The sequence below is a fragment of the Dufourea novaeangliae genome, unplaced genomic scaffold, assembly GCF_001272555.1.
Source record: "Dufourea novaeangliae isolate 0120121106 unplaced genomic scaffold, ASM127255v1 scaffold228, whole genome shotgun sequence".
In the NCBI taxonomy this organism is placed as follows: domain Eukaryota; kingdom Metazoa; phylum Arthropoda; class Insecta; order Hymenoptera; family Halictidae; genus Dufourea; species Dufourea novaeangliae.
In genome coordinates, this window is record NW_015374150.1 from 1,182,865 (window position 1) to 1,207,694 (window position 24,830).

General features: G+C 39.1%; 3 protein-coding genes across 3 annotated transcripts; all 3 read left to right on the forward strand.

Moving 5' to 3' along the window:
* The first annotated feature begins 1,634 nt into the window (after positions 1–1,634).
* Positions 1,635–2,453, forward strand: LOC107191493 (protein takeout-like). Its single transcript, XM_015580555.1, has 2 exons — positions 1,635–1,897; positions 1,969–2,453. The coding sequence occupies exons 1-2, from the start codon at positions 1,635–1,637 to the stop codon at positions 2,408–2,410; spliced, it is 705 nt and encodes a 234-aa protein (XP_015436041.1). The 3' UTR covers positions 2,411–2,453.
* Positions 2,454–6,643: 4,190 nt separating this feature from the next.
* LOC107191494 lies at positions 6,644–11,451 on the forward strand. The gene is made up of 4 exons (XM_015580556.1): positions 6,644–6,767; positions 10,191–10,283; positions 10,353–10,634; positions 11,147–11,451. Exons 1-4 carry the CDS (start codon positions 6,644–6,646, stop codon positions 11,449–11,451), a joined length of 804 nt encoding a protein of 267 aa, XP_015436042.1.
* Positions 11,452–13,811: 2,360 nt separating this feature from the next.
* LOC107191759 (MFS-type transporter SLC18B1-like) lies at positions 13,812–21,103 on the forward strand. Its single transcript, XM_015580861.1, has 8 exons — positions 13,812–13,922; positions 16,865–16,960; positions 18,099–18,389; positions 18,632–18,752; positions 18,845–19,068; positions 19,257–19,432; positions 19,598–19,766; positions 20,798–21,103. The coding sequence occupies exons 1-8, from the start codon at positions 13,812–13,814 to the stop codon at positions 21,101–21,103; spliced, it is 1,494 nt and encodes a 497-aa protein (XP_015436347.1).
* Positions 21,104–24,830: the final 3,727 nt, after the last annotated feature.

Consider the following 24,830-nt stretch of genomic DNA (forward strand, 5'->3'; position numbering starts at 1 on the left):
AAAGATTAATATTTTCGAAATTACAAACAATTTTTTTTTCTCTTGCTTCGGGAGCTATCATACCATATGGAAACGATGAATTATCAATGTTTATTATTCTGGCTTTTTACAATTTTTATTAGTTTTTTTTATAATTTTCTTCATTGTTTCTATATGGTACCGATATAACTGTGAAAATATTAATCTTTTTAACATATTCTTATAGAACTTTTTTCTCATCATTTGACGAGTACTATGTACCCTAGAAGTTATAAACCCTTTCTTTTGTATCACCCTGTATATGGTTCACTATGTCGTGACTCTTACTTCTGACTATTAGAATCTCTTGTTATCACAAAAATCGAAGCGTTTGACAGGGGTCGGTTTCGTTATCAGCCCCTGATTTATATCGCACGATAGAGCGACGTCAAGAATGTGACAAGAGGATAAAAGATTAAGAATTTGACATCTTCCTGACGTGTCTGTACAAAGAATGATCGTTAAATCTTAAGATTAAAAATTCTGTCGTTATATATATATATTATTAAGGATCAAATGAAAGAAAAGAAAAGAATTTATTTTCGATTCGACAATAGTCATCGAAAACGAACGAAGACTCGATTAACATAAATATAAGGGGAGGCGATAAAATTCTCACGAAGCAAGTTGCCTGATCCTAAAAAGGAAAAGAATGACATTAGAAATGACAGTGTCAGCGCATTGTTGATCGATGGCACGTTTGCGTTCCTCGGTGGGCAAGCAGTTCCGAATTATTTCGTGACCGAACCTCGTCGCAGCAACAATGCTGGTCTACGGCTGCTTGATAACAGTTTTCGCGATAAATTATTTGTGTGATGGCTCGCCGATCCTAGAAATTCGTAAGTATTGTACTTTATTTTATAATTTTTAATTACATTACATTTGCGTTATATAAAATATTTATTTACTTTTGTTAACTGAAATTTATTCGACATCTTTGAAGTGTAATTTCAACATTTTCGACATTTTTGAAGTGAAATATATCGAAACGATTTGTGTCATAATATAGGAAACACGTATTTATTACGTTAACTATTGAATTATTTGTCCTGTGTAGATGTATCTGTTATTTTTCTTCGTCTCGATCGACTGGAACTAACGATGAATCGTGCGGAGAATCAGTCGGTACACGTTCGAAGTATTTAGGTTTACCGTGCACGCGCGACAAGTTTTAATCAATGTCAACGTTAAAGGCTAATGAACAATTAATAGTCGCGGCTCGCGTTCCTTTTAATGGAGAATAGTCTATACACTATCTAGATTACCACTTTTGTAGAGATTATCCACAAGCTTCAAATTCTCTGTCAAGATTTCCATCAAGCTTTTCAGTTTCCAAACGTCCATCTTTCTTTAACCCGTTCATTTTTTTTTATAAAATCAAGAACCAAGAGTCATTTTAAGACTATTTAACATATGTTCTAAAATGATAAAGTAGGTATCCAGTGTAGTGGAGAAATGTAGTTAGCGGGTTAATAAACCATTAATCTATAATGGTTGGACTTTAATTTTGTTCATTACTCACCTTCAATAAACCATTAATAGAACACCAAAGTTAACGATGTGTGTATCTTGTTTGAAAATTATTCGAACGTTAATCCAGTGAGTTTAGGATAAAAATGATTTTGTTCTGGTTCCCAGCGCCATATTTGAAAGTTTGTCACCGAAATGATCCGGACCTGAACGACTGCATCAAGGAAAGCATTAATCTGTTAACACCTCATTTAAAAGACGGCATTGAGTCACTTCGATTACCAGCCTTTGAACCACTATGCTTGCCGGAAGTGGAGATCAATCAGGCTTCCGGTCCGATTTACATTCACTCGAAGTACACAAACATCTCCATATTCGGTGGTACCGATGCTGTACCGAAAACTGTCAAGTACGTACACGAATCGCTTACATATCACGCCAGGAATCAATCCCAATTTGAAAAAACTTTTTTTCCATCAGAGTCGACCTGGATAAAAATCTGATGAGATTGAAATTCTACATTCCACGGCTGAGAATGATCACGAATTACGATCTAACTGGAAGAATAATGATGTTACCCATCTCCGGAAACGGTATGGGACACGGAAACTTCACGGATATTGACGTCATCATCACTCTCCAGATGGAACGGTATCGCAGCGAGGAAATGGGCCAGTTTCATCGACGCGTAAACGATATTTACGTGGACTTCGAGATGGGCCATGCCACAATTTATTTAGATAATTTATTCGACGGCGATCAGACACTCTCGGGGGCCATGAATCTTTTCCTGAATGACAACTGGAGGGCAGTGATCGCGGAGATCAAACCGAAACTCGAGGAGACGATCGGTGTTTTTATTAAAGATTTTACGAACAGGATTTTCGCTGTGTTTCCGGAGGACGCGTTACTGTTACCCTGATACCACGTCTGTAGATTAGTTCTTAAATATTAACCCTTCCATACAAAGAAATATTTGATTACACATTTTAACTCAGTAGACTGTTTAGATATTTTGTTTAAAAATATTTTTTTTTAAAAAAAAAAAGGTTTGTTATTCAATTTTGAACTCACTAGACCTACTAAAAACATTCAGAGCATGAAAAATTTAAAGGTTTTTTCTAAGGCTTTGTGTGAAATTGTAAGAACTTCGTATATTCCTTTCCTGAAAGGGTTAAGCAATGTTTTGGATACAATTGATTTGGAACAGAATGTATAATTTATCAAGTAATTAACGTGTACACTTTATACTTAGCTTTGTAGTAAATAAAGCTTTATTTTGATTAGGATATTGGTAGTCGCAAGAAAATTATTTTCAAATTATATGAAATGTTATTTGAACATATATGGTTAAATATGTAGGAAGTTTGTCGTCGCTAAAAATGAAGGAAGTATTACTCAATTAAATAGGTACATTAATTTTATGGAATTTGTTGTACAAATGAGTACACCGAATAATTATAGCAGTCTGTGTTCCTGAATGTTGATAACCACATGATGACTGTGCAAACCGGGCAATCATTTTGCAGGCGCCGGCTGACGTTCTTGAATCAGTGTCACTTCTTTAGCTGACACAGTAAACGAGTACATCATTAGCCTGAGGAAATAACGAATTTGTATTATTATATAGTAACTACCGTTTAATCTGTTGCCAGGTAATATCTACACATAACTAATAGCAAATTAATCGATAATAAGAGCCACATATAATACTTTTCATACACTTTCGAATGTTCCAGAGCCACAGAAAATATTACTTTAAAATTGTATTTATGTTCTATACTATATATTATTAATATAAAAGTGTTGACTATTATTTACAATTATTTCCTTTAGATTTCATAGCACATTTTTCTATGCTCAGGGAGAGAATTATGTAAATAATTTACCACATTTTGTATTTAATTGTCAGTGTACTTTTGTGTAACGCAAAAATCGGTCGCAGGCGCAACTGTAATAATTCTTTCGCAGATTATTCGCCCAAAGTTGCATTCGAAACTCGTCGGTCCGCGCGGGAGGTTCGAATTATAAATTACAGCGATTACTTCGAAACGATTCATCGTCGAGATGAGGCGGTGGTAATCTCGTAGAATCATTCGTCGACCAACAGCTCCCTGGGATAATGACGATCTTGTGAAAGACACGACGAAGAAATTGAAGACAACCGGGATGAGAAATTGTAAGGGAATGTTGCAGCAATTTCGTGCATTACACAGAGTGATATACAACCGACAGCTTTTTACTGGTTTATTGTTGCTGGTTGTCATAAAAGCGGTTGTAAACAGGAGTCGTTTACAAATAACGAATAGAGACACATGTACCATAAATACGCGACCATTAATCACGTTTAGTTTGGGTGTTTTCGAGTCAACTTGTTACATAAAAATAATGGATACTTATTACTAGACTGCAGATGTTTATGCAACTTCAGATTTTTATGGATTGATTTATCGAATTGAAAGTATGTCAAACAAAGGTTTCGTTAGGTCCAAAGTCAAGTAGAATATATGTATACTCATTTTTTCGAAATCTCTTCCTGTGTTGTATTTTGCATATTTACATTTACGATAAATGCAGAAAATCGACACTCTACTTATTAATATTCTAGTGTACTAAATTATTTATGATATTTTGCTGATCTTTCAGATCTCCTCGACTGTGTTCTAAAATTAGTTTAAATACAACAAAAGAAGTAAGAATTTTAAATAATATTGTTAATTATGTTATAAATCAGATGCAGTGATCTACAGTTGCTATACGATCGATGTTGCTCCTGGAAGAATGCAACCCACTTTGAGACTTTCCTCCTTGTACACAGTGCATGCACGGCATCATCGTTCCACTGATCAATTATTCATACATTATTCTAAAGTATTTTTAATTCAAAATTTTCATTGGAGTGAATATTCTACACTTATCGATAATATTTGTAGAAAGTGAATTAATAATTCATTCTTCTAGGAATAATGTGATTGTTGTTCGTAATAATTTCCACGTGAGGATAAGCTTCTTAGACAAATCAAGTATTATTTTCACGTGAAAACAAAATTCTGTCTCTTTCAGATAACAGTGGAGTTACATTTCTGCCACGCTACTTTCGTGCATGTCATTGCGTAATAATTGACACTGATTATCCCGACTATTACATAAGCCGTCGAATCAGAACAGTTCCATTGTATCGTTGTAAATTTGTAATCTCGAAGCAGCTATAATGTCCCCTTTTAAATTTCCATTCAATTATTTCGAATCTATTTCGCATTCTTGTTCAATTATACAAGTTGTACAACTCGACCGAGGAATATCGTAACTCAGGATTTACAATTAAATGCTCGATGTTTCAGTTTTTTTTCCTGGTTACCTAATTATTAACACGAATGTGTTAGAAAGTCATAGAAATTAAGGGGAAATGAATGTGTACGCGCGACCAAAAGTCGTCACCGTGTGCCCGACAGTGGAAACGACAAATTGGGCAAGAGTAACACAATCCTTCAGAATTTCTCCAAACGGTGTAACGCCGACGAAGAATTTCAAGGTGTTCAAACAACCGGCGGGAATCGGAACATTTGCCGAGGAGCGCCATTCACATATTTCGCGCTCGAAAACGTACACGTCTTTTCGTGGAACGATAGCGAAACACGTCGCACGAGATTCTGCGAAAATTAATATAAAACTGGTAACAGATTACATAAGAATATATCAATTTCACAATTTCCTTATTAAATATTGTATTATTGACAACAATGAATAAGAAAATTTAAATCGAGTCCAGAGTTGCATCCTGGAATTACTGATGTTCCCTGACGATTCAGACGCCATCTTGAAACACGCTAATAAACATTTAAATGTTGAAATTCTGCAACAATTATACTAATTATAATGGTAATAGTATAATTATTGTAAAGGATATAGGTACTATAGTCGACGAAGTGTTGCAAAACGGCACCTTTCTTCATCGTTCATTTCCGAGTAATTTGTCGGGTATTCTGTCCACGAGTCTCATCAAGGACCAATTCAAGAAGACAATGCCACATTACGTATTCACAGCCAGCTATGCAACCGACGGATAATCGTGACTTACTATTATCGTATATTAATACCGACGATGTTGTTCTTTGATCCAACGTTTCAAAGAAACCATCGACGTGGTAGCCATAACAGGTATGTCGATTGATTTTATTAATCAGGTGTCAATACAGGTCAAACTGAATTATCTTCGTGTCCTTGAGCTTGTTAAAAATGACGTAACATTTTGGAGAAGATTAACCAATATTTTCAAGCAATCACCTTTTTTATCATTCCAAAAACAATTATAAAAATTGGGAGAAATAGTGGATTAGAAATAAATTATTAAAGAACCATTAAAGTTGATTTAATACAGCTTTTATTTTATTGAAATATTTCAATGATCTTAATAGAAGAAATGATTTTTCTTTCGCCTTGAACCCAATAATAAAATGTAATAATAAAAAAAAAATAATACTATAATATATAACTGGATTAAAAAAGAAATAAAAAATATTCGCAGTCCAGTGTTAGTAATCCAAATTGGAAGGGTTAATAATCCAAAGGAACATTCTATCGTCCGTGTACTTCATAGAAGCATGAAATCCTCATATGACAGTGATTAAATCCAAGTTTAAAACTCCGAGTCACTATACATTTCCAAAAATCCATTCGCACGATACCGACCGCAAAAATCGTGGTTGTGTCCAAAGCGCGGGCTTTCAACGGGAGGAAAATAGAAAGAGGCGAAGTCTCGCGTTTAAAGCCGGGCAGAGGTCCTCGGGGTAGGGGAACGCTCGCATATAAGACAGAATATGAAGGGGACCTGTGTTTAGTTTACGAGAGTCAATCCGCCTAGCCATCACCTTAATCCCTCTCCGCTGCCGAAAAACCCCAAAAAACATCCCCGAACCTTTCCACGAAACAATGTAACAAGACTCCAAAAACAAAGTGTTCCCATTGAGAATCTAAAGTGAACTTTTCGGAAAAATCGGTAACCAAAATTATTGTGCTAGAGGATCATCAAGGAAGAAGGACCAAAACAAGGATATCATAACAATCAGACCCAACAGAAGAAACGTGGAAGTTATTATTTCAAAAAAAAAAAAAAAAAAATAAGAGGAAGTTCAGACTAATCACGAAACCCTCGGAAATGAAGTCCTTCAGGATGCTCCAAGGACTCGCTAGTGTGTTTCTGGTACTGGTGTCCGGTGCGTTGGTGTCCTGTCAGAAGGAACAAAACAATTCCGTATTGAACGAGCCGGACTTCGAGATCCGTAAGCTTCACCGTGTGGTCACTTATTTTTTCCTCTTCTTCTATCCTATAATAGTTCACCTAGCGCGCACGTGGTGCATCGAGTCCACTGTCAATGACAGCCGTGACGAAGAATGGTAAACGATCGATCGATACGCGTTGGTCGACAAAGTTTGGTAAAAGTGAAATTATTCCAACGATCCTTGAAAATTCGGAGTGTCATTTTAGAGCGAGGCCGGCCAGGGATTACGCAACCACTCTGCTTTCGTAGGGATAGGGTTCTTAGTCGAGTCCAAATGGGGTGGGGGGGCCTTTTCGCGAGGCATGTGATGCCAGGGGGTTTACTCGAGGTTCTCCATCGGTCGCGGCCTGTGCTTCGATAATTTTCAACGTGATGCGTTTTACCGTGGACTACGTAACAGGTGCACAATGAAGGCAGCGGCGCAGGCGGCACCAGCCGAGTAATTATTCCCCGTATTTTCTTTTTACGATCATTGAGCGTATCTGCCTTTCTCTTTCGCGGAGGGTAATTTAGAAGGGGGACTCGATTATGTCGCGGAAGCGTATTGTGTTACCTACCCTCTGTTTTTTTCTACGGTTTAGACTTCGAAAATAGCCCTTTTCTCGTTCGAAATCGTTTTGGTGAAATTTTGACACTGAAAGTGAGGAAATTCGTCTTTGAATTTCGAGGCTTCAATCGAGAGGTTCTTGTTAGGTTTCCCCTGTGATTGTTTCTGTCAACTTGAAGACCATTTCACGGGAACAATGTCCATTTTCGTACTTCTCGACTTCAGAAATATGGTACTTTCTCTCGACACACGTGCACCAAACGCTGAGCGGTGTCTTATTAGGCCATTGCGCAGCCGGATTTTCCCCTTTCCAATGGCTGTGTATGATATTCGAAGGTTGAATTTTCTGGCTTGTTCGAGCGATGATCGGAGCTCGGATTGTTTGCCAGTCTGGTCAGATCGAGGTGCCATTATTATGTCAGGCGAGACAGGAATATTATCGAATGACAAGTTACTTAACGCTAGAACTACCGACAATAAACTTTACGTTTGAAAATTTACAATTTATAAATTAACCGATTTCTTCGCCTTCTTACTTGTAGTAAAAGTTGTTGAAGATCGGGGAAAATGCACTGCTACAACAACCAATCATTTTGACTGCTTTGGTAGTTTTAGTGTTAAAATAAGACACTTGTTGCTTCTTATTCCATTCGGTGTATAAATATGAAAATTCCAGGCGTGAAATAAATGAATATTCCATTTAACCCTTCAACACCCAATGTCACATATACGTCACATCTAGAAAATCCTATTTCCAAGGGTTTTGTCGTGAAAACACAGACGAGGTGCAGGTATTAGGACCATTTTTGTGTTAATTAATCAAAACAACGTTCTCCCCCCAAAGAAGTATTTGGATATTAATGGATCAGAAAATCTCCAAAAAAAGTAAAAGAAATAGGTTTGTTTAATATCGACATCTGCGATTATCAAAATAACATGCAACATATATATATCAGTCTCATAATATTGAAATAACCATTCTGGGCGTTAAAGGGTTAAAATTGATTGTCTGAAAAACGTCGAAGACACATTCTACTATTTCTATTTCCCATCCACTAATTGAATTTCGGTTAATTTATACATCCAGATTTCCTGTAAAAATTAGGGAATGAAAGAGGGTCACCGTGCCGCCGCCATGTTGCAAAATTTCGTGGTCCCGACAACGGAACGGGTGTTAACGCAACAACGTCGGTCACGTTTCGACAAAAGCCACGGAACGGTTAGAATTCTGTAATCGTTCAAACACAATGGCCGAGGGTCCCGACTATCCGGGCTAGTTAGCTGAAACGCGAACTATTATGCGATGGATACTGCGTTGGTCACCGTACGAACATAATGGTACCGGCTGGGGGCATGGCGTAACGGCTCGCGATGGCGTGGCGAAGGTTATGTCAGAGATTGCATAACGTGCTCGAGGATCGACGGCAATCGGTCGGAGAAAGTACCAACCTAGGAGCCGGTCTTGCCCGCGCGTATCCTCGTCCCATGACGCAGCTCGTCTTCGTCCGATTCGCCTGGAATCCCCACCAAGGAGTGTTTCGAGTGAAAGCGTCAACGTAATCGCCGGTGCATCAGACGGTCCAGATTCCTAGGATGAACAGAATAGCATCGTGCTGTAATAATGATATACTGACCCTTACGTGGCGATATTATCCGGTCGGGGAAAATTGTTCGAATAAAATTAACATTTGTGGAGTCTAGCTCGTAGATTGATTTTGTGATATTATAATTGTTCAACACTTTCAAATTGAATTTTGAAAGTAACAAAATAGTTGATTAGACACTTTAAATCAGTAGACTGTTTAGATGATATTTTGTTTGAAAATACTTTTTTAAAAGCTTTTTAACAAAATGTTTGTTATTGAATTCTATATTAATCTGATTCTACACAAGTGAGAAAGAAAAAAATATTTGAAATAGTAGTGCCAAAAATGGCAGACAAACCGTGTGGCGTATTGGTACACTTACGATTGTCAGTGGATTAATAACGAATATGTTTCGAAGTGTATAAATTAAAATAATGAATTAAGTAAATATTTCTGTTAAATCTAGATATTTAAGTACTCAATATATAATTTTTGTCGCGTGTGGAAAATATATCAGTAGGTCAGAAAAATAAACGGTTGCGTACACAAAAGTGGGTACGCTCGGGGTAATTTTGACACTGGAATCAGGTTTCCAAGCGGTTCGGTCGTCTTGCTCAATTTTCAGGTTCGAGCAGGTTGTCACGATTGCAAGATATAATTGAACATTGCGAGGAACGGTTTCCCAATCGACAGAAGGATACACAAGTGACATGCACCGTGGCTTTAATTTTCGTCTCGCGGTCGGACCCCAATGAATGCATTGCGCGACGCACATTTCGCTGCACGCGTTGAAGTCTCCACTACTGGACCTCAGGCATTTTAAAAGTGGCTCTGTTAGTCTTATGATTCTCTTTCAATCATTTCTTCCCGTTGGTACTAGGATCATAAAATGTACAGTTTATATATTTACGCATAAGAGGATTCTTCGAATGAAGAAATTGGAAAAAAAATTAATGATACTGTTTAAAATTACTTTACATTGAGGTATATCGCGTGAGTCATTCGGTGTAATTCGTTACTGTTACATAACACAGATAATCTAATTACCTTCGGAATAATTTACTCTAAACTACAGCTGGAAAATTGAATGAATTTTCTGAAATCATCGGAAGTGAGAGTGGTTGCATAAACGCACTGGGAAGTAGGAAGACTTCTCAATTCGTTGGAAAACGAAGTTACGATTGCGTGACTTGAAAATTTCACGGATCTATCGCTGTATTGTTTAAAAAAAAAAAGAAAAAACAAAGAAACATGCGTACAGGTTCATTCATTGTATTCTATGTTCCACAGCCGAGTACATATTACCGTGTAGTAGATCTGATCCAAAGATAGAAGCATGCTTCCAAAAGACGCTGAATCATCTTCAACCGTATTTATTGAAAGGTGAGACAATATTTCAACGCATCGAGTATTCTATCGATTTTCCTCTTCTTTGGGACACTATCCTTTTAGGTATTCCTGATCTGGACCTACCTCCCATCGAACCGTTAATTATTCCGGAGCTCGGAATGGAAAATGGACAGGGTGCAGTGCGTATTCGAGCTTTATTTTCCAATATCACCGTGATAGGGGCGGGTAATTATTCCATTACCAAGGCACGAGTCGACGTGAATACGTACAGGCTCGACCTTCACCTCGCGTTCCCGAAAATCGAGCTCCAAGGCTACTACGAGGTGGTCGGAAACGTGCTTCTGTTTCCAATTCAGAGCCACGGCGACTTTTGGGCTCTTTTTGGTAAGCCAAAGTACTCTGTACTAACTCGATCCACGGTAAACTATGAATGCTTTTGATAATTTCGATTTTTGAATAATGGAAAAAGTCTCGGCTGAGACGCGACTTTAAGGGATCAAACCATCCCTCGATGTTTCGATCCGAAATTTTTTTGTTATGAACAAATAACATTTTGGACCATTAGTTACCACCCAATTATTCTACATAAAAAACCGCAAACCTCGTTCATTAGAAGTTTTCATGTATCTTTGGTTTTCGATATAATGCCTTCGGGTCGAAACTTTGAGGGTTCGTTTCACCCCTTAAAGTCGTTTTATGACCTTGAAAAACCGTGAAAAAAAAAGAGTTGACAAAAAATTTGCCATAATCACGTTTAAAGCTTTCTTGAAACCATGCTATACCTAATAAAAACATTTTCGACCGGACTGTTAATAACAGAGTAATCTTTACTGATTACGTTTCGTGGTTCGCCTTGTATGTTTCGTGATTATGCCTGATATTGCCCCGTTTTTTAGGCGACGTACTGGCCATCGCCCGTATCCAGGGGGCCGAGGAGATTCGGGACGGCGTTCGTTACCTGAAAGTCGCTCGTATGTTGGTGGACTTCAGTCTGGGCCGGGCTCGGTTTCGTATAGTCGATCAGCTGAACGGCGACAACGTGATCGGCCAGGCGATGAATCAGTTTCTCAATCAGAACGCGAAGGAGATCATCGAGGAGATGAGACCAGCTGCAAGCGCGAGCATCGCGAAACACTTCAAGGACTTCCTTGGCAAAGCCTTGACCAAGGTGCCGCTGAAAGTTTGGCTTCGGGACACGTAGCTTCACTCTAGGTCGTCCGTCACGAAGACGAGAAATTCAATTGCTTTCGAGGAACTCCACACGCTGTGACCGCGGCTCTGTGCGACGCGATTCAATTAGACGGACTGACTTGGTGCTCTCTGGAATCGAGGGATCGCACGTGTCACTCGAATAGACGCTCGATTAATAAAATTTTGGAATTTTTTTTGTTGACAAAATTTCCATTTTCACGCTCGTTGGATCGCTTGGACTGTATGGGGTACTCGAGTACACTTTAAATAAGGATTGTTAGCTACAATTATAGATATTAATTAGGATTTTTTAGTATAGTAGAACCTCGATTATTATCGGTTATTGATGATTTATGTGTTCTTTTTGTATTGGGGGTTTTATTTTCTGCTTTTTGTAGTATTTTTAAATCCTTGTACTTTTTTTGGAATGATATGTTGGAGAGTATAGTTTATAGAGAATTGTATTGTAGATCTGTTAAAATGATTATGATCGATGATCCCTCGTTTTCACGTCTTACAAGTTTTATTTATATTTCCATTGATTTCGAATTTGATCCAGTGTTGTATACATGTGTGGGCAGTCGTGAAATAATCAAGGTTCTAGTGTAACAATCGTTTTACTGCTTCTGAAGGTGAACTGAAAGCGTAGCCCAGTGTATTATTAATTATAATAAGCAGTGATCTCTCACCTACCTTACACCTATCAATCGCATTTTATAAAACCATTTACATCTACAACATTAGGTTAACAACAGTTCGGTTTGGAGTAAATATTTCGTAGATCTTAAAAAAATAATCAGAATCGCAACAAATAGATTACTGATCTGAAACTTACAATTATATTATTCGAAACTAATTAGTACATAAGGTCTCCAGCAATGCTCTCTCTCTCCATATATATATATCAATAATTCTCAACCGCATTCGTTTAAATTTTTATCGCTGAAGTTCGAGGCTTGTCTCGTCGAATGTACATACATGATTTCGCTTGAAGTCTTTCCGCGGTGAATAGTCACAATCAAAATGTTGGGAATACTAGCCTGTCTAGGATTATGCGTACGATTCATTTTGTAAATAGATTGTTTGTAAAATACAATTTCAAGTTTCGTAGCAAAATTATCTATTCTTAACCCTCTTGTAACGCGACACGTCACCATTGTAGATACATATTTTCGCTAAGGGATAATGAACGAGGCTGGAGAGAAGCTTCTAGATAATGCCCTCCCTCTGGACAACGAGACTCCCGGACTTTTTTGTTTACAAAGGTAACGACAATCCTGGCGAGCAATAACGAATCAGCTGGAGCCGAGAAATATCTGTCGAGACGTACGTATATTCGCACCGTGTTATCCCCGTCACGATTACCAGCTATCTACTGGCCCTTTCCGATTGAAGAACAATAGGTTTACTTAGAAAGGTGGAATGGTTCACTGTAAAAGTATGCTAAATAGCATTAAGAGAATATTTCAATTAATCAGTAGAGAAAACAGATTATACTTGTGTATTTTACAATCGTTTACTGTTCATTAGAGTGCATTCTATCAGGCGATAGTCATTTTCGCCAAACGCCACGCGATCACAGGAAATTCCTATCTAGAGTCGCGACAAACATCGCTCATTAGAAAGTACTTAGATCCTTTAATCTGTCAACCGTGTGATTTCCCGACCAGAATAATTACTTGAGCCGAAAAGTCTTCCAACAAATAAACAAGAAATACTCGTTAATGACATTATATTTGTACTGACATCAATTTACTTAACCCTCATCTGTCCCTTGTATCAATTTTACCCATTTTTCTCCTAAGAAATTATGACATTCTATTACGTGTAGATGAATTTACTTAGGACTTCATGATTTTTATTTTAAAGAATTTGCAAATTTAACTATTTATGCCTTCATCGTATTAATTTTTACCACAGTGCCACCTTAATGGGGGGGGGGGGGGGGGGAACCCGATAATGAATTAGAACCGTGGTTGGACCGTATCGGTCGACCTACGACCCCTTCGTCTCCCTTCCTTTCTCTCTTTCCATCTTTCGCCGTCGCGTTTTCTTTCGGCTCGTACCAGAGACCAGACTTATGTTCACACAGCCGAGTCACACGTCTCGGGAGAAGCGTGCTCGGTGGCAGACAGTGTAAACCAGGGGCGACAAGGGGTGATCGGGTAACGCGCCGTTATACATATAGTTCTATACGTATCCACGATAGCCGGGGTGATAACCGGTGGTCGGTGTTGGAGAGGAACTCTCGACAGGCCAGCAGTCGGTTCCTTGATGTAACGCGACGACGGTGTTTCTTTCGTCGAATCGAGGGTACACGAAGCGATCCAAGGCAGCCCCAAGTGCTCTTCAACCAAATTGCTCGGGACCATGATGGCTCAATTCACCAAGAGGCAATGGCTCACGCTGATAGTTATTAGCCTCGCGGACTTCGCGAACGCGATCTGCGTTTCACTCCAAGCGCCGTTCTACCCCCAGGAGGTGAGTTTGGATGAGATCCTTGCGTGGATAGTGGTGTGGAGCTGTCGATGAATTTGTGATCGTATTTGGTTAGATTCTTTTTCTTTTTTAGACGGGTGTGTTTGGGGGTTTTTTGGAGGACATTTGGTGGATTTAAATTTGTTTAGCTGAGACAATTGAGTCGATGGCGTACGTTTATCTTTTATCTTTATCTTGGTACAGGAGTAACTGGGACTTGTTTCTTGAACATTTATCTCCCCTAAAGTGGAATAATTGTAACGATAGATGGATCTAGTATTGACTGAATAATTTTACCGTGTAATCTTGTTGTTAGAACGGAGTCTAGATCGTAACTCGTAGGTTTCGTAGTATTTTCGTGTTGCTCGATGGAAATTTAGTTTATTTAATTGTAATCCAATCGTCGTAATTTCCATCGTATGAACTTTAGATTAAAGAGGTTAAGATTCTTCGTTCGTTGGTCGTAACTTACCATGCTTTCAGATGAGACACTCATTGTCCGGTTTTATTGTTCGATTATCGCACGAAAAATAGGGATGCATTGAAACGGGAATAAGAAATTTATTTAAATTTGTGCCACACGCGAAATGATCGATCGGTTGCCCCTAACGATTTTACGAAAGGCCTGGAACGTCGTTGGAAAAATGCTTGAATGAGAAGTCATAAAAACAAGTGAGATAAAAAAAAAGGTTTCCACACGCATAAAAATATTTCCCATGTAACGATTGCTTATCGACGGTCGTTTGTGCGGGGGTTAAATATGGACTTTGGCGTTTATGTTATCGGCTCGTGTGGTTCATTAAGTAGTACGGGTACATGTGCTGTCGCGATGCCTCAAACAACTATTTTTCTAACACAATTAACTATTTTTCTATGATTATATTTTGGCAATGTCGTCTGAAATATTTTTTAATTCCATTTACTTGCTTTAAAATTAAACGCTCTGTGGATAAATTTAACTCGTAACGTTATGTATAATTACTTATCAAATGGAAAAGCGTCATAGCTACGTAGGCGTGTATATATTTATCCGATTACGTGTACTAGAGGTTACTATGCTGGGGTATAACAAACATTTGTCAGACCGATTGAGGCGCCTGCTAAATCCAAACAAATCATTGTTTTCATCGTTATCAGTTCACGCATTATAATTGTACCAGAGACTTGTGAAATATTCTGTCACTACAATGATCGAGTATGCTTCTGTCGCCATAACAATGTCTTCCCGCGAAAAAGTGGACGATTAAATTGTCGAAAGAAAGCAAGTCAACAGAAATCGAAAGGCCGCGACGAAGGAATATTAATCTGAATTTACGATCATGCAAAGGTCGATGTTCGTTCGAGAAAACGGTTTCGATAACTCGTATTGGTAGACTGTTTTCATTCGAACATATTGAAATGTTTACGTTAATCGGCCGTGTGAAACGCAAAACGATGCTCCATTAACATTGCGACAATCTACTGACCGTGCTCGGTATCGTAAACAATTAGGGGAACGCAATTACGTGTACTTGTATCTTACTGATGAATGAAATTAATTTACAGAAAAGCATATGCATGCATTGCTTAATAATTATTCTTCTTTCTTGCATCAGGCTGCTGAAATATTTTCTCAAAACACCTGACGCAATTCGCCTAGATTGTTTACCAATTGAATTAACGCGAACTGCTGAATGTATATAGGGTGGTCGGTTTACGCTTAACTCTCATTAGTCGGGTCGTTAATGGACGTACCTTTAAGATAAAAGATTAACTGTGCAATTAGTAAACAATCAAGTAATACTGATGCACCGAAGATATCGTAAATCGGCGATATAGAGTACTTTTTCAATGATTCACGGTCACGACGAGTTATCTGTGATTCATTCAGTAGCGTTTCGTGTGCTTTCGCGATTATGATTATGTAACAGGATTTTCGGTGTTATTGTATCAAAATTACGATAATCTATGATGTAATTGTTAATACATTTTTCATAGCGTCCCTATCTTCATCTGTCGTAGGAAAAGCCTTGAAATATTCATACAGTTTCATCACCCTTCAATTTCAATGTCATTTTTCACACTTCACTTCACATCAATTACACTTTTTTCACTGTTCTTTCTTCTTTTCTTTTATTAACTCATTTACGATTTCACATATCTTTCCACTGCAAAATTCAACACCTTTTTCAAAAACACTTCTGCTTTTCCTTGTCCATGATAATTGAGTTTTTTTTTTAAGTAATCGAAGGGTCAAGTATATTTATTTGTTATAATAATATTTCTTGCAGGCAGTCCTCGCCATAGGAAAAAAATGAAAGACTCTCTACTACACGCGTAACCGAGGATAAACTCATGATAATCCTTATCGTTTCCACGCGAAACGATTAAATACCCTTGTCGCAATATATCATAATTTGTCTAACCTCGACAAGACTATATATACCTAATTACGTATAATAAGCCGTAATCTGTCGAAGAACGAAACAAAAATATTCTGATTAAGACATTTTCGAGATTTCACAATCTCGGAGAAATTTCTGCCTGCGACAAATTTCGTGTCCGAAAATAGCCGTTTCCCGTTCGAAATTGGTCCAGTGACATTGAATGAGACGCTAAAATTTTGTCCGATGCTGATACGCGGTTCAATCCAGTCGATTCCAGTATCGTTTCGGACTTAACGATCATAAAAGGGGTCGTGACCCAATGAAATCAAAATCATACCAAACAAAAGCATCGTTTCTCACGCAATGCAAAGTTTTTCACATTTTCTAAAATCATAAAAATCATTTTTCATTTAACTGTTTGAAAAATCTAGAGTTTATCGAGATTTATCTCCGCGAGTGTTAATTGCAATCCAGCCAGATAATTGTTAACCTCAGCATACCTTGTCAGCGTTTTAAATCCCGGTAAAAGTGCCACGACATTGTTTATTTAATTCTAATTGCATGTTTTTGTGTCCACAGGCCGAGAAAAAAGGTGCAACCTCATCGGAGTATGGATTGGTATTTGGGATCTTCGAGCTGGTCGTCTTCATTATCAGTCCTGTCTATGGGCAATACGTGAGTGAACCATTTCATTATCTAATTAATATTCATCAAATGTACCTTGTATCAATATAAACTTAAAGAAACAATTTTGTTCGTAACGCTCGGTAATTTAATATCAATATTTGTCTACATACGATTAAATATATTTTTTTACTATCTAATCGTTTTTCTAGACTCGTTCAGACTCTGTTACAGTTATGTTAAATATTCAGGTTATGAAAAGGAAGTAGTAAACAAGGAAAATCATACTGAAATAGTTTTCTAGATAACACTTTATCCGTGTGACGCCCTACTCCCCGATGAACGCCCGAGAAACGTTCGCTACGTCCGCTTTGATGTCGGTGGTTTGCCTGTGTCTAGGCGGCGCCCGTTTTATCAGTAATGTTTTTCATTCTTTCCTGACGAAATACCGAACGATCGTTTCTCTTGCGCCGAAATAAAACGCTTATCGTAGGAAATGGTCGTCCGAAATTGTCAAACGATCTCTTCTGGTCTATTTACGATACTATAAACATCCTATCATTGGACCGTCAGAAAAATAAGTTGGTCGAAGGGTCTGCGATAAATCACGCATTAAAAACCGTTATCGGTCTAAACATTATCGAATTCAGACATCCTATTACCTCAATGACAATTTCGTCTATTTTCAATAATAACTCTTTCATTAACGGAACAATCTTTAATCTTAATTAACGGAAATTATTGGTAGTGTTTCAGAGATTGATTATAAAATGGTGTCAGTATTTTTTCGGACCCTACAATACGAAATTAATTGCTAATTATTACAATATATCCTAGTTAACCCTTTAACGCTTAGTGCTTCACATATGTAAGTAGATCTCCATTCAAGTGTTTCCTCCATAAATAAATAAAAAAAAAGAATAGAAAATAGATTTGTTTAAATATCGATATTTTCGACTTCAAAATAACAATATACAACATACATATCAGTCATATAATTTTAAAATAACGATTTAAGTCTGGGCGTTAAAAGTTGAATACCATTCCTTGAGAAATTCCATTATATTTCTCAAAAAAATTAATCCACACGAACACAAAGCCTTCCATTCATTATTCTTCTACAAGGATCGATTAATTCTCAGTTCCAATTAATGTTCCGACTGCTCTACATTCTACCTGTTCGTTTCAGTTGCACCGTATCGGGCCGAAGTTGCTGTTCAACGGCGGCATCATGACCACGGGCACTTGCGCCATCTTCTTCGGTCTCCTGGACAAGGTCAACGGCCATTATCCCTTCATAGTCCTTTCGTTCGTAATTAGGATCGTCGAGGCGATGGGGAACGCTGCCTTCCTTACGGCTAGCTTCGCCATTATCGCCAAAGAGTTCCCGGACAACGTGGCCACGACCTTCGCCAGCCTCGAGACCTTTTTCGGTTTTGGTCTGATTGTCGGGCCCACCGTGGGCGGTGCCCTGTTTCAGGTAAGCCAATAAATTCCTCTCTGTGACATTTGTCGCAATCTGGTGCTTTCAGGAAAACCTATTAACAGTGGCTTGTCGATCGATCGTTTTTGAAACGTCCCCACCGATGAATCACGTGTAATAGTTCACGTTAACGACCTTAATTAGACGACCAGTGGAAAATGAACTTTCAAAGGCTTTAAAGGCTTTTGGCAATCTTTTCAGTATCTGTATAGTATAGCTAATGGACATTTCAATAACAGGTTGGCGGATACACAACCCCGTTCGTTGTCCTGGGATCGGCTTTGTTCGCAACTGCGGTCAGTACCATTTTCATTCTACCGGTTCATACTAACGATAGTCTGGCTACTCACACTACGGGAGGTGAGACTTTAATGTTTATTACTATAATTACAAGATCATCCAGAATGCTGGAATGGATCACTAGAAGTGTTCTTTGTGTATGATTTTTCTAGGTGTGACGAAAGCTCTGAAGATTCCCGGTGTATTGGTCGCCACAGCGTCCATAATCGCGACTAGTATGAGCATAGGATTTTTACAGGCGACGCTGGAGCCGCATTTAAGGCAATTCGAATTGAGTCCCGTCATTTTGGGCTTAATGTTCGTCCTTAACGGCGCCACTTACGCCATTACGGCCCCGGCATGGGGTTGGCTCTGCGACAAACATTCCCATCCGAAAGTAATTTATCAGAATATCAATGAAACTACTCGTTAAATGTTCTTGTAAAACAAAAAATTCCAAATCATTATATTGCCACTTATTTTTATTACTTTAGTTCCTTGGAGTATACAGTTCCTTTTACGATTATTCACTAATTTATTGCGTTTTATTTATTATTATTGTTTGATCGATTGAATAATTTTTAGGTGGCAACCGTGGCAGGATGTGTTCTTGTGTGCGTAGGATTTTCTCTGGTCGGGCCAGCGCCTTTCATACCATGCTCGACGATTCTCTGGATGACCATTTCCGGTCTCGTCGTTCACGGTCTCGGCATGGCTGCACAGCTGGTTGCTAGCTTCACGGATGCCTTGAGAACGTCCATGTAAGTAAGCCGACAGTTTACGAGAAATTACTTAAAATATTGGACATTGAAGAATAGATAAATTGTTAGATCAAGGGATTAAGTAGACTAATTGAGATTAAAGAGTTTAATAATAATTCATTAACGGTGAACTAATCTAGTAATATAATTATGATTGATGTTTAGAGAATACGGGTTCGAAAATACTCTCGAGACATACGGTCTCATCAGCGGATTATGGACGAGCACCTTCGCCCTTGGTGCCTTCATTGGACCCAGCGTGGCGGGGATCCTTATGGACAATATAGGATTCAGAAACGCCTCGATGTTCATCGTATTACTCCATCTACTAGTGGTAAATTATTCTTCTTTCTACATTAATAGCAAATTACTTAACTTTCCTCCAGGATCATCCCCCAAACAAACAATTATGTTTAATCAGTTTAAATTCGACGTTAAAATCATCGGTAGTTCTTGTGATAAAAACGGTACCCATAAGAACAATGTATCCCAAAACTTCAAGTCTACTTCACTCAAAATGTATTTAAAATACAGGTAATCCTCGTATACGGTAAATTTACGTGTCGTATTAAACTAAGAACTAGCATGCACAAACAAGATTAAATTCCAGAAATTAACGAAACTACATTATTTTACATAATTCTTCAACCGTATTAGAAAGAAATCGCGTTATACAGGGGTTGACTGCATTTTTACAAAATCCATTCTAGGACTCCCCCTATTTTAATAATCCAACAACTACCGTTCCACTCACCTAATAATGAACAATAATGAACAATGTAGTAACAAATCTACTTACTGAAGGATATCAAAGAACTAAGGCCTGTTGCGCACTGTCGACATGTCGTCGAACAATAAACGGCTCGAAAATTGTCAGTACAGTAAACCATCGATGAGTGTTCGAAGACAAGGAAAAGTCTCCAACTGTAACACTGACCTTTTAACGAGATTTAGGTCCCTTTCCTCAAGTCCACCAGAAAGTTGTTCAAGGAAACAGATACCAACGAAATCTTACCACTTTAATGGTCCCTTTTCTTAAATCTCCCAGAGAGTTACTCAAAGGTACAAACATCGCCGAAATCCAGTAATTTCGATGGTCCCCATTCCCCCAGAAACTTTCTTCGACCAATTTTCTGAACAACCCAGGGAACAGACCGATCGAAATGCCCGGAAACATCGAGATTATGCACGACGATCTCTGCGATACCGACAATTTTCGAGTCGCCCCAGCCAGTCTGCTCGTTCAGTCGGCCAATGACCAGTCGACAGTGCTCGCAACATGCCTCGAAGGGTTTCTGTGATCGATCGGGCCCCGAAAAACCGTGAACAAACCGAAAACGATGAAAAATCACGATTGGTTCCCAGGGCGTGACGGCGGCGGTCTTCCTCAGCGGTTGCACGCGACGACGAAAACCGTACACGGAGATCAGTGCCGCGGACGACCCGAGGATACCGCTGACAGACAGCGGGCAATCGCGTAGCGGGAGTCTACGGTACGCAGGACGGGGCCAGGGTGTACCGATCGACAGGCCCAGCGGCATGAATTCCCTGATCGCGTGCAACAGTTACTCGAACAGGGCGGGCGCATGGTCACGGGCGTCGTACAGCGGACGGTATTCCCACAGTTACGGTTCGATCGAGGCCAAGAGGTACCTGGAGATGACCACGTGATGGGGCCCCGTCAACGCTTGAACGGAGGAGTACATATATCCTGGGCAGGGTCGTGTGGTTAACGTCTTCGGTCCCCTATGTCGGTCCATTTTTTCTTTCTACTACAGTAATGTCTCGATGAGTTCGACATACTCGGGTCCACTTCGGAGCATTCGTGGGAAGGCGGAAAAGTTTTCAGCCCCTCATAAATTTGTCTTTTGCCCAAAGCCTCCATGGCTTCTGTTTACTCTGTTTCGATTGGTTCCACAAGAGGTCTCCCCCAGTTGTGGGAATAACGCCGTTGCTCGTGTCGCAATTATCGAGGAATCACTTTACTCGCGAATTGAACTCTATCTCTCTCTTCGTCTCTTTTTCTACTCTTCATACACACTTGATCCTCTTCCACCGCGACAGATTTGATTCTTCGAGCGTATTAAAAATGAATTTCGTCCAGGAAAGAGGTTATGTTTCTGGACGAGGTGTTGTTATGGAGATGAATCGTTGAATCTTGGACAGCGGGAATCGGATAACTTACCTTTTTCGACTGGGGAAATTCGTTTTTTTATATAGACTCGAGGTTATTGTTAATGTTGCTTCGTCGAGTAGGATGGTTTTCAACTGTTTGGTAATTTATACCAGAGATATCTTACCACGGATAGGTCGTTCAACCGCGCCGGTTAACAAAAGCGTCGATGACACAGTCTGAGAATTAAGTGGATGTCCCGAGATCGGTCGCTGTCGATTGTTTTCACATGCCAAGAGTGCCAAAGAAACGTACGTAGGATCGTGGAAAAAATTGTACATACATGCATGCTCTCGTCTCGTCTTATAACAGTTGCACGGCATTTATGTATCTCGTCGGTGTCGTAGCCTCGATTATGTTAAACGTTATAGTATAATTATCGCTGAACATGTCCTTAATAAAAGGAACATTTTTATTTAATAAACGATTGTCATTTTTACGTATACAGTTGACACGTGTATCTCTATCTTAAAACAAGAAACTACCCCGGGGACTTCAAAGATCGAGGATCATCACCGAACAATTGATCAAAAATGATCCAAATATCATAAATTATCAATTTCTGCAATCAACAAATACCTCTACCCAGATAGCATATAAACCCTTCAAGACGTCCATTTTACGGCTATTTTAAGTCGTCGTGTGCTATCTGGGTAGTTTGTATCCTTTTTTTAAATCTACCACCTTTCATCCATGAAGGCGTATCTCCACTAGAAATATCGAAAAATTAATCGATCAGCCAAAAAATTAGTGAAAAATGGAGAAATTCTAGATGCTATCACCACAATAGTATCGAATACTTCGAAGCCACATTGGACCAATGTTTTCTGACGCGTCGGTGAAAGAAGAAAACGCAGTCGCGTATTTTCCATCGTTGTCGCCGGTGGAACTGCAATTTTCACTCTCGATCGGCCGTCACACGATCTCCCCATGGGTCCATAGCAACGACATGTTTTCTACGTTCGCTTTGAATTCCAAGGCGTTCGCGCATACGTGACACACCCACGCACGTGCGCGCGAATTCTTCGGAACAATAGCCCCTCCGACGACGCCGCGGCGGACCCGCACGTGCATACGTGTATGTGTGTCTGCAAAGACACCGGAGGAGTCGATGCATTTCTGCCTGCTTTCGCACGGAACACGCATCGATGATTCATTTCGTACACTACCGGTTTCAAGCTCCAAGTGAAACGCACGCCCCGTTCGACACTTTCGAAGCGTCGAGACGCCACGTGACTCGAAGACCAGCTGCTTGTTCGATACATTGAAATGTTTCAAAGTGTCGTTAAATTCCTCGTCTAAACTATTGGTATTCAATATACGATTCTTTTAATAATTGGTGGAAAAAATGTTGGTTTAGAATATTTCTTATGGGTCGTTGCACGCTTTACACCCTCTTGTATGTATGCGAAAGTTGCTCATCCCGATCGGAGACTTCCTTTGTTAGTCGAGCGTGAGGACTAGGGTTAGAATTCTTGAAAGAAACTTCTGGTCATTCAGATAGTCCCTTTATTTTCTCCACTATTCCATCATTTTTTGTGTAATATTTTATTAGATCACGTCTATTTTTGAATCAGTTTTTCAGTACGATAGTAGGAATAAATAAAAGATAAAAAGTAGGACTTTGCGATTTATAATTGATTGAACGTGGAAGTTCCAACTTTTGTAATAAAATAATATTTCTTCCTTTATGTGTAGATATTTGGCTCTGGATTGATATTTGCATAAAGATTCGCAGTCTAGTAATTAGTTAACGCTCAGTACTTGAAGCAAAGGCACAAGGAAACACGGGTTTCATTTACACTATCCAGGCAAACAGGCGTCGAGCTTAACGCGAAACAGAAAAAATCGTGAATGATAATTGCTGGTAACAAACCGGTGGTTCGAGCATGAGGCTGGAAACCACAAACGCGGGCGTTGATGCAATTGATATAATTAGTCAGCAAATTAGCGCAGTTAATGTAAGGTGATCGCACCGTTATGAAACGAATTACAACACAATTAAAAGCGTCTCTAACCATACAACTCCATTTTACTTAGTTCCCTTGAACCGTAGAATTTCAGAGAAAAGTCTCGAATTCTCAAAAATTTTAAAGAGATTGGTTTAATAATTTCTTCACAAGAAATTCCAAAAGATTCTTTCGTTTCTAGTCCGTTTACATCAGGCTCCTTCCTTGAAGTGTTAAAAAGCCTTTTGGGCCGTGAACGTCGTCGCCCGCCATCGTTCGATCGCCCCTTTATAAATTCCCTTCGCATACTTCGGAACCGTAAGCCTGCGGCCGACAGGCTTTGATTTAAGACACGACGCTTCTTCCGGGAAGACATCCGATAAGACGATCGTAAATTCACGAATCTAAAGGGTACTCTGCACGTGTACATCCGCGCGAATTCGAAGTTCGTACGAACGCGTAAACAATAGGTATAGATCGTTGTGACTATTTCCTAATGTTCGTGGATCCCCTCTGCTCGCTCGTGTGCATCGACCTGCCCGGAAATTATTCGATTCTACGTGTAGAACTGCAGCCTTAGGAGGGTCCTCTTTAATCGTCTCGAGGGTGACCCTGTTTCTGGGACCAGGGAAGTTCAGATTGCAATTTGGATAGAGAGTTGAACGGGTAAACAGGAAGCAGGGAGAACACTCGAAAGACTCTGGTAATAACAATTTCAGAATGTCTTGCTGTATCGTAATTTTGTAATGTTCTGGAAATTATTGGCAATGTATATACATCTGTAGGTCAGCGATTTGTCAACCAAGAAATTTATTATATATTGCAGTTATTTGTTGTATTAGGTTGAGTCGTAAATAACTTCCGTTTTGATGTTTTTTAAATCTATGTTCGTCGTTACGAATTACACTCTAAATTTAATTATGGATGTTCTGTTTAACTAATCCAGTGACCATTGTTATTCAATTGTCATTTAGTAATTGTGTTTCCTAACAATCACAGATTTATGACTCGAAACCGAACAGTTGTGTGTATGAATCGTGGAAGTACAGATTAATATACTCTTTTAGATTAGTCTACTATTAATATACTCTTTACTTGTTCTGTTTCGAGAACCTAGACGAAGATTATATGAATTATTGCAATTTCCGGACCTAACATTGTGAAAGAAAGGGAAACAGACAACGGACAAATCGACGTAAATGGTTCAGGACGATGACCAAGTAGATAAAGCGTGGCAGGAATACGGGGCCAGGACACCGTAATTATTTTTTCAAAC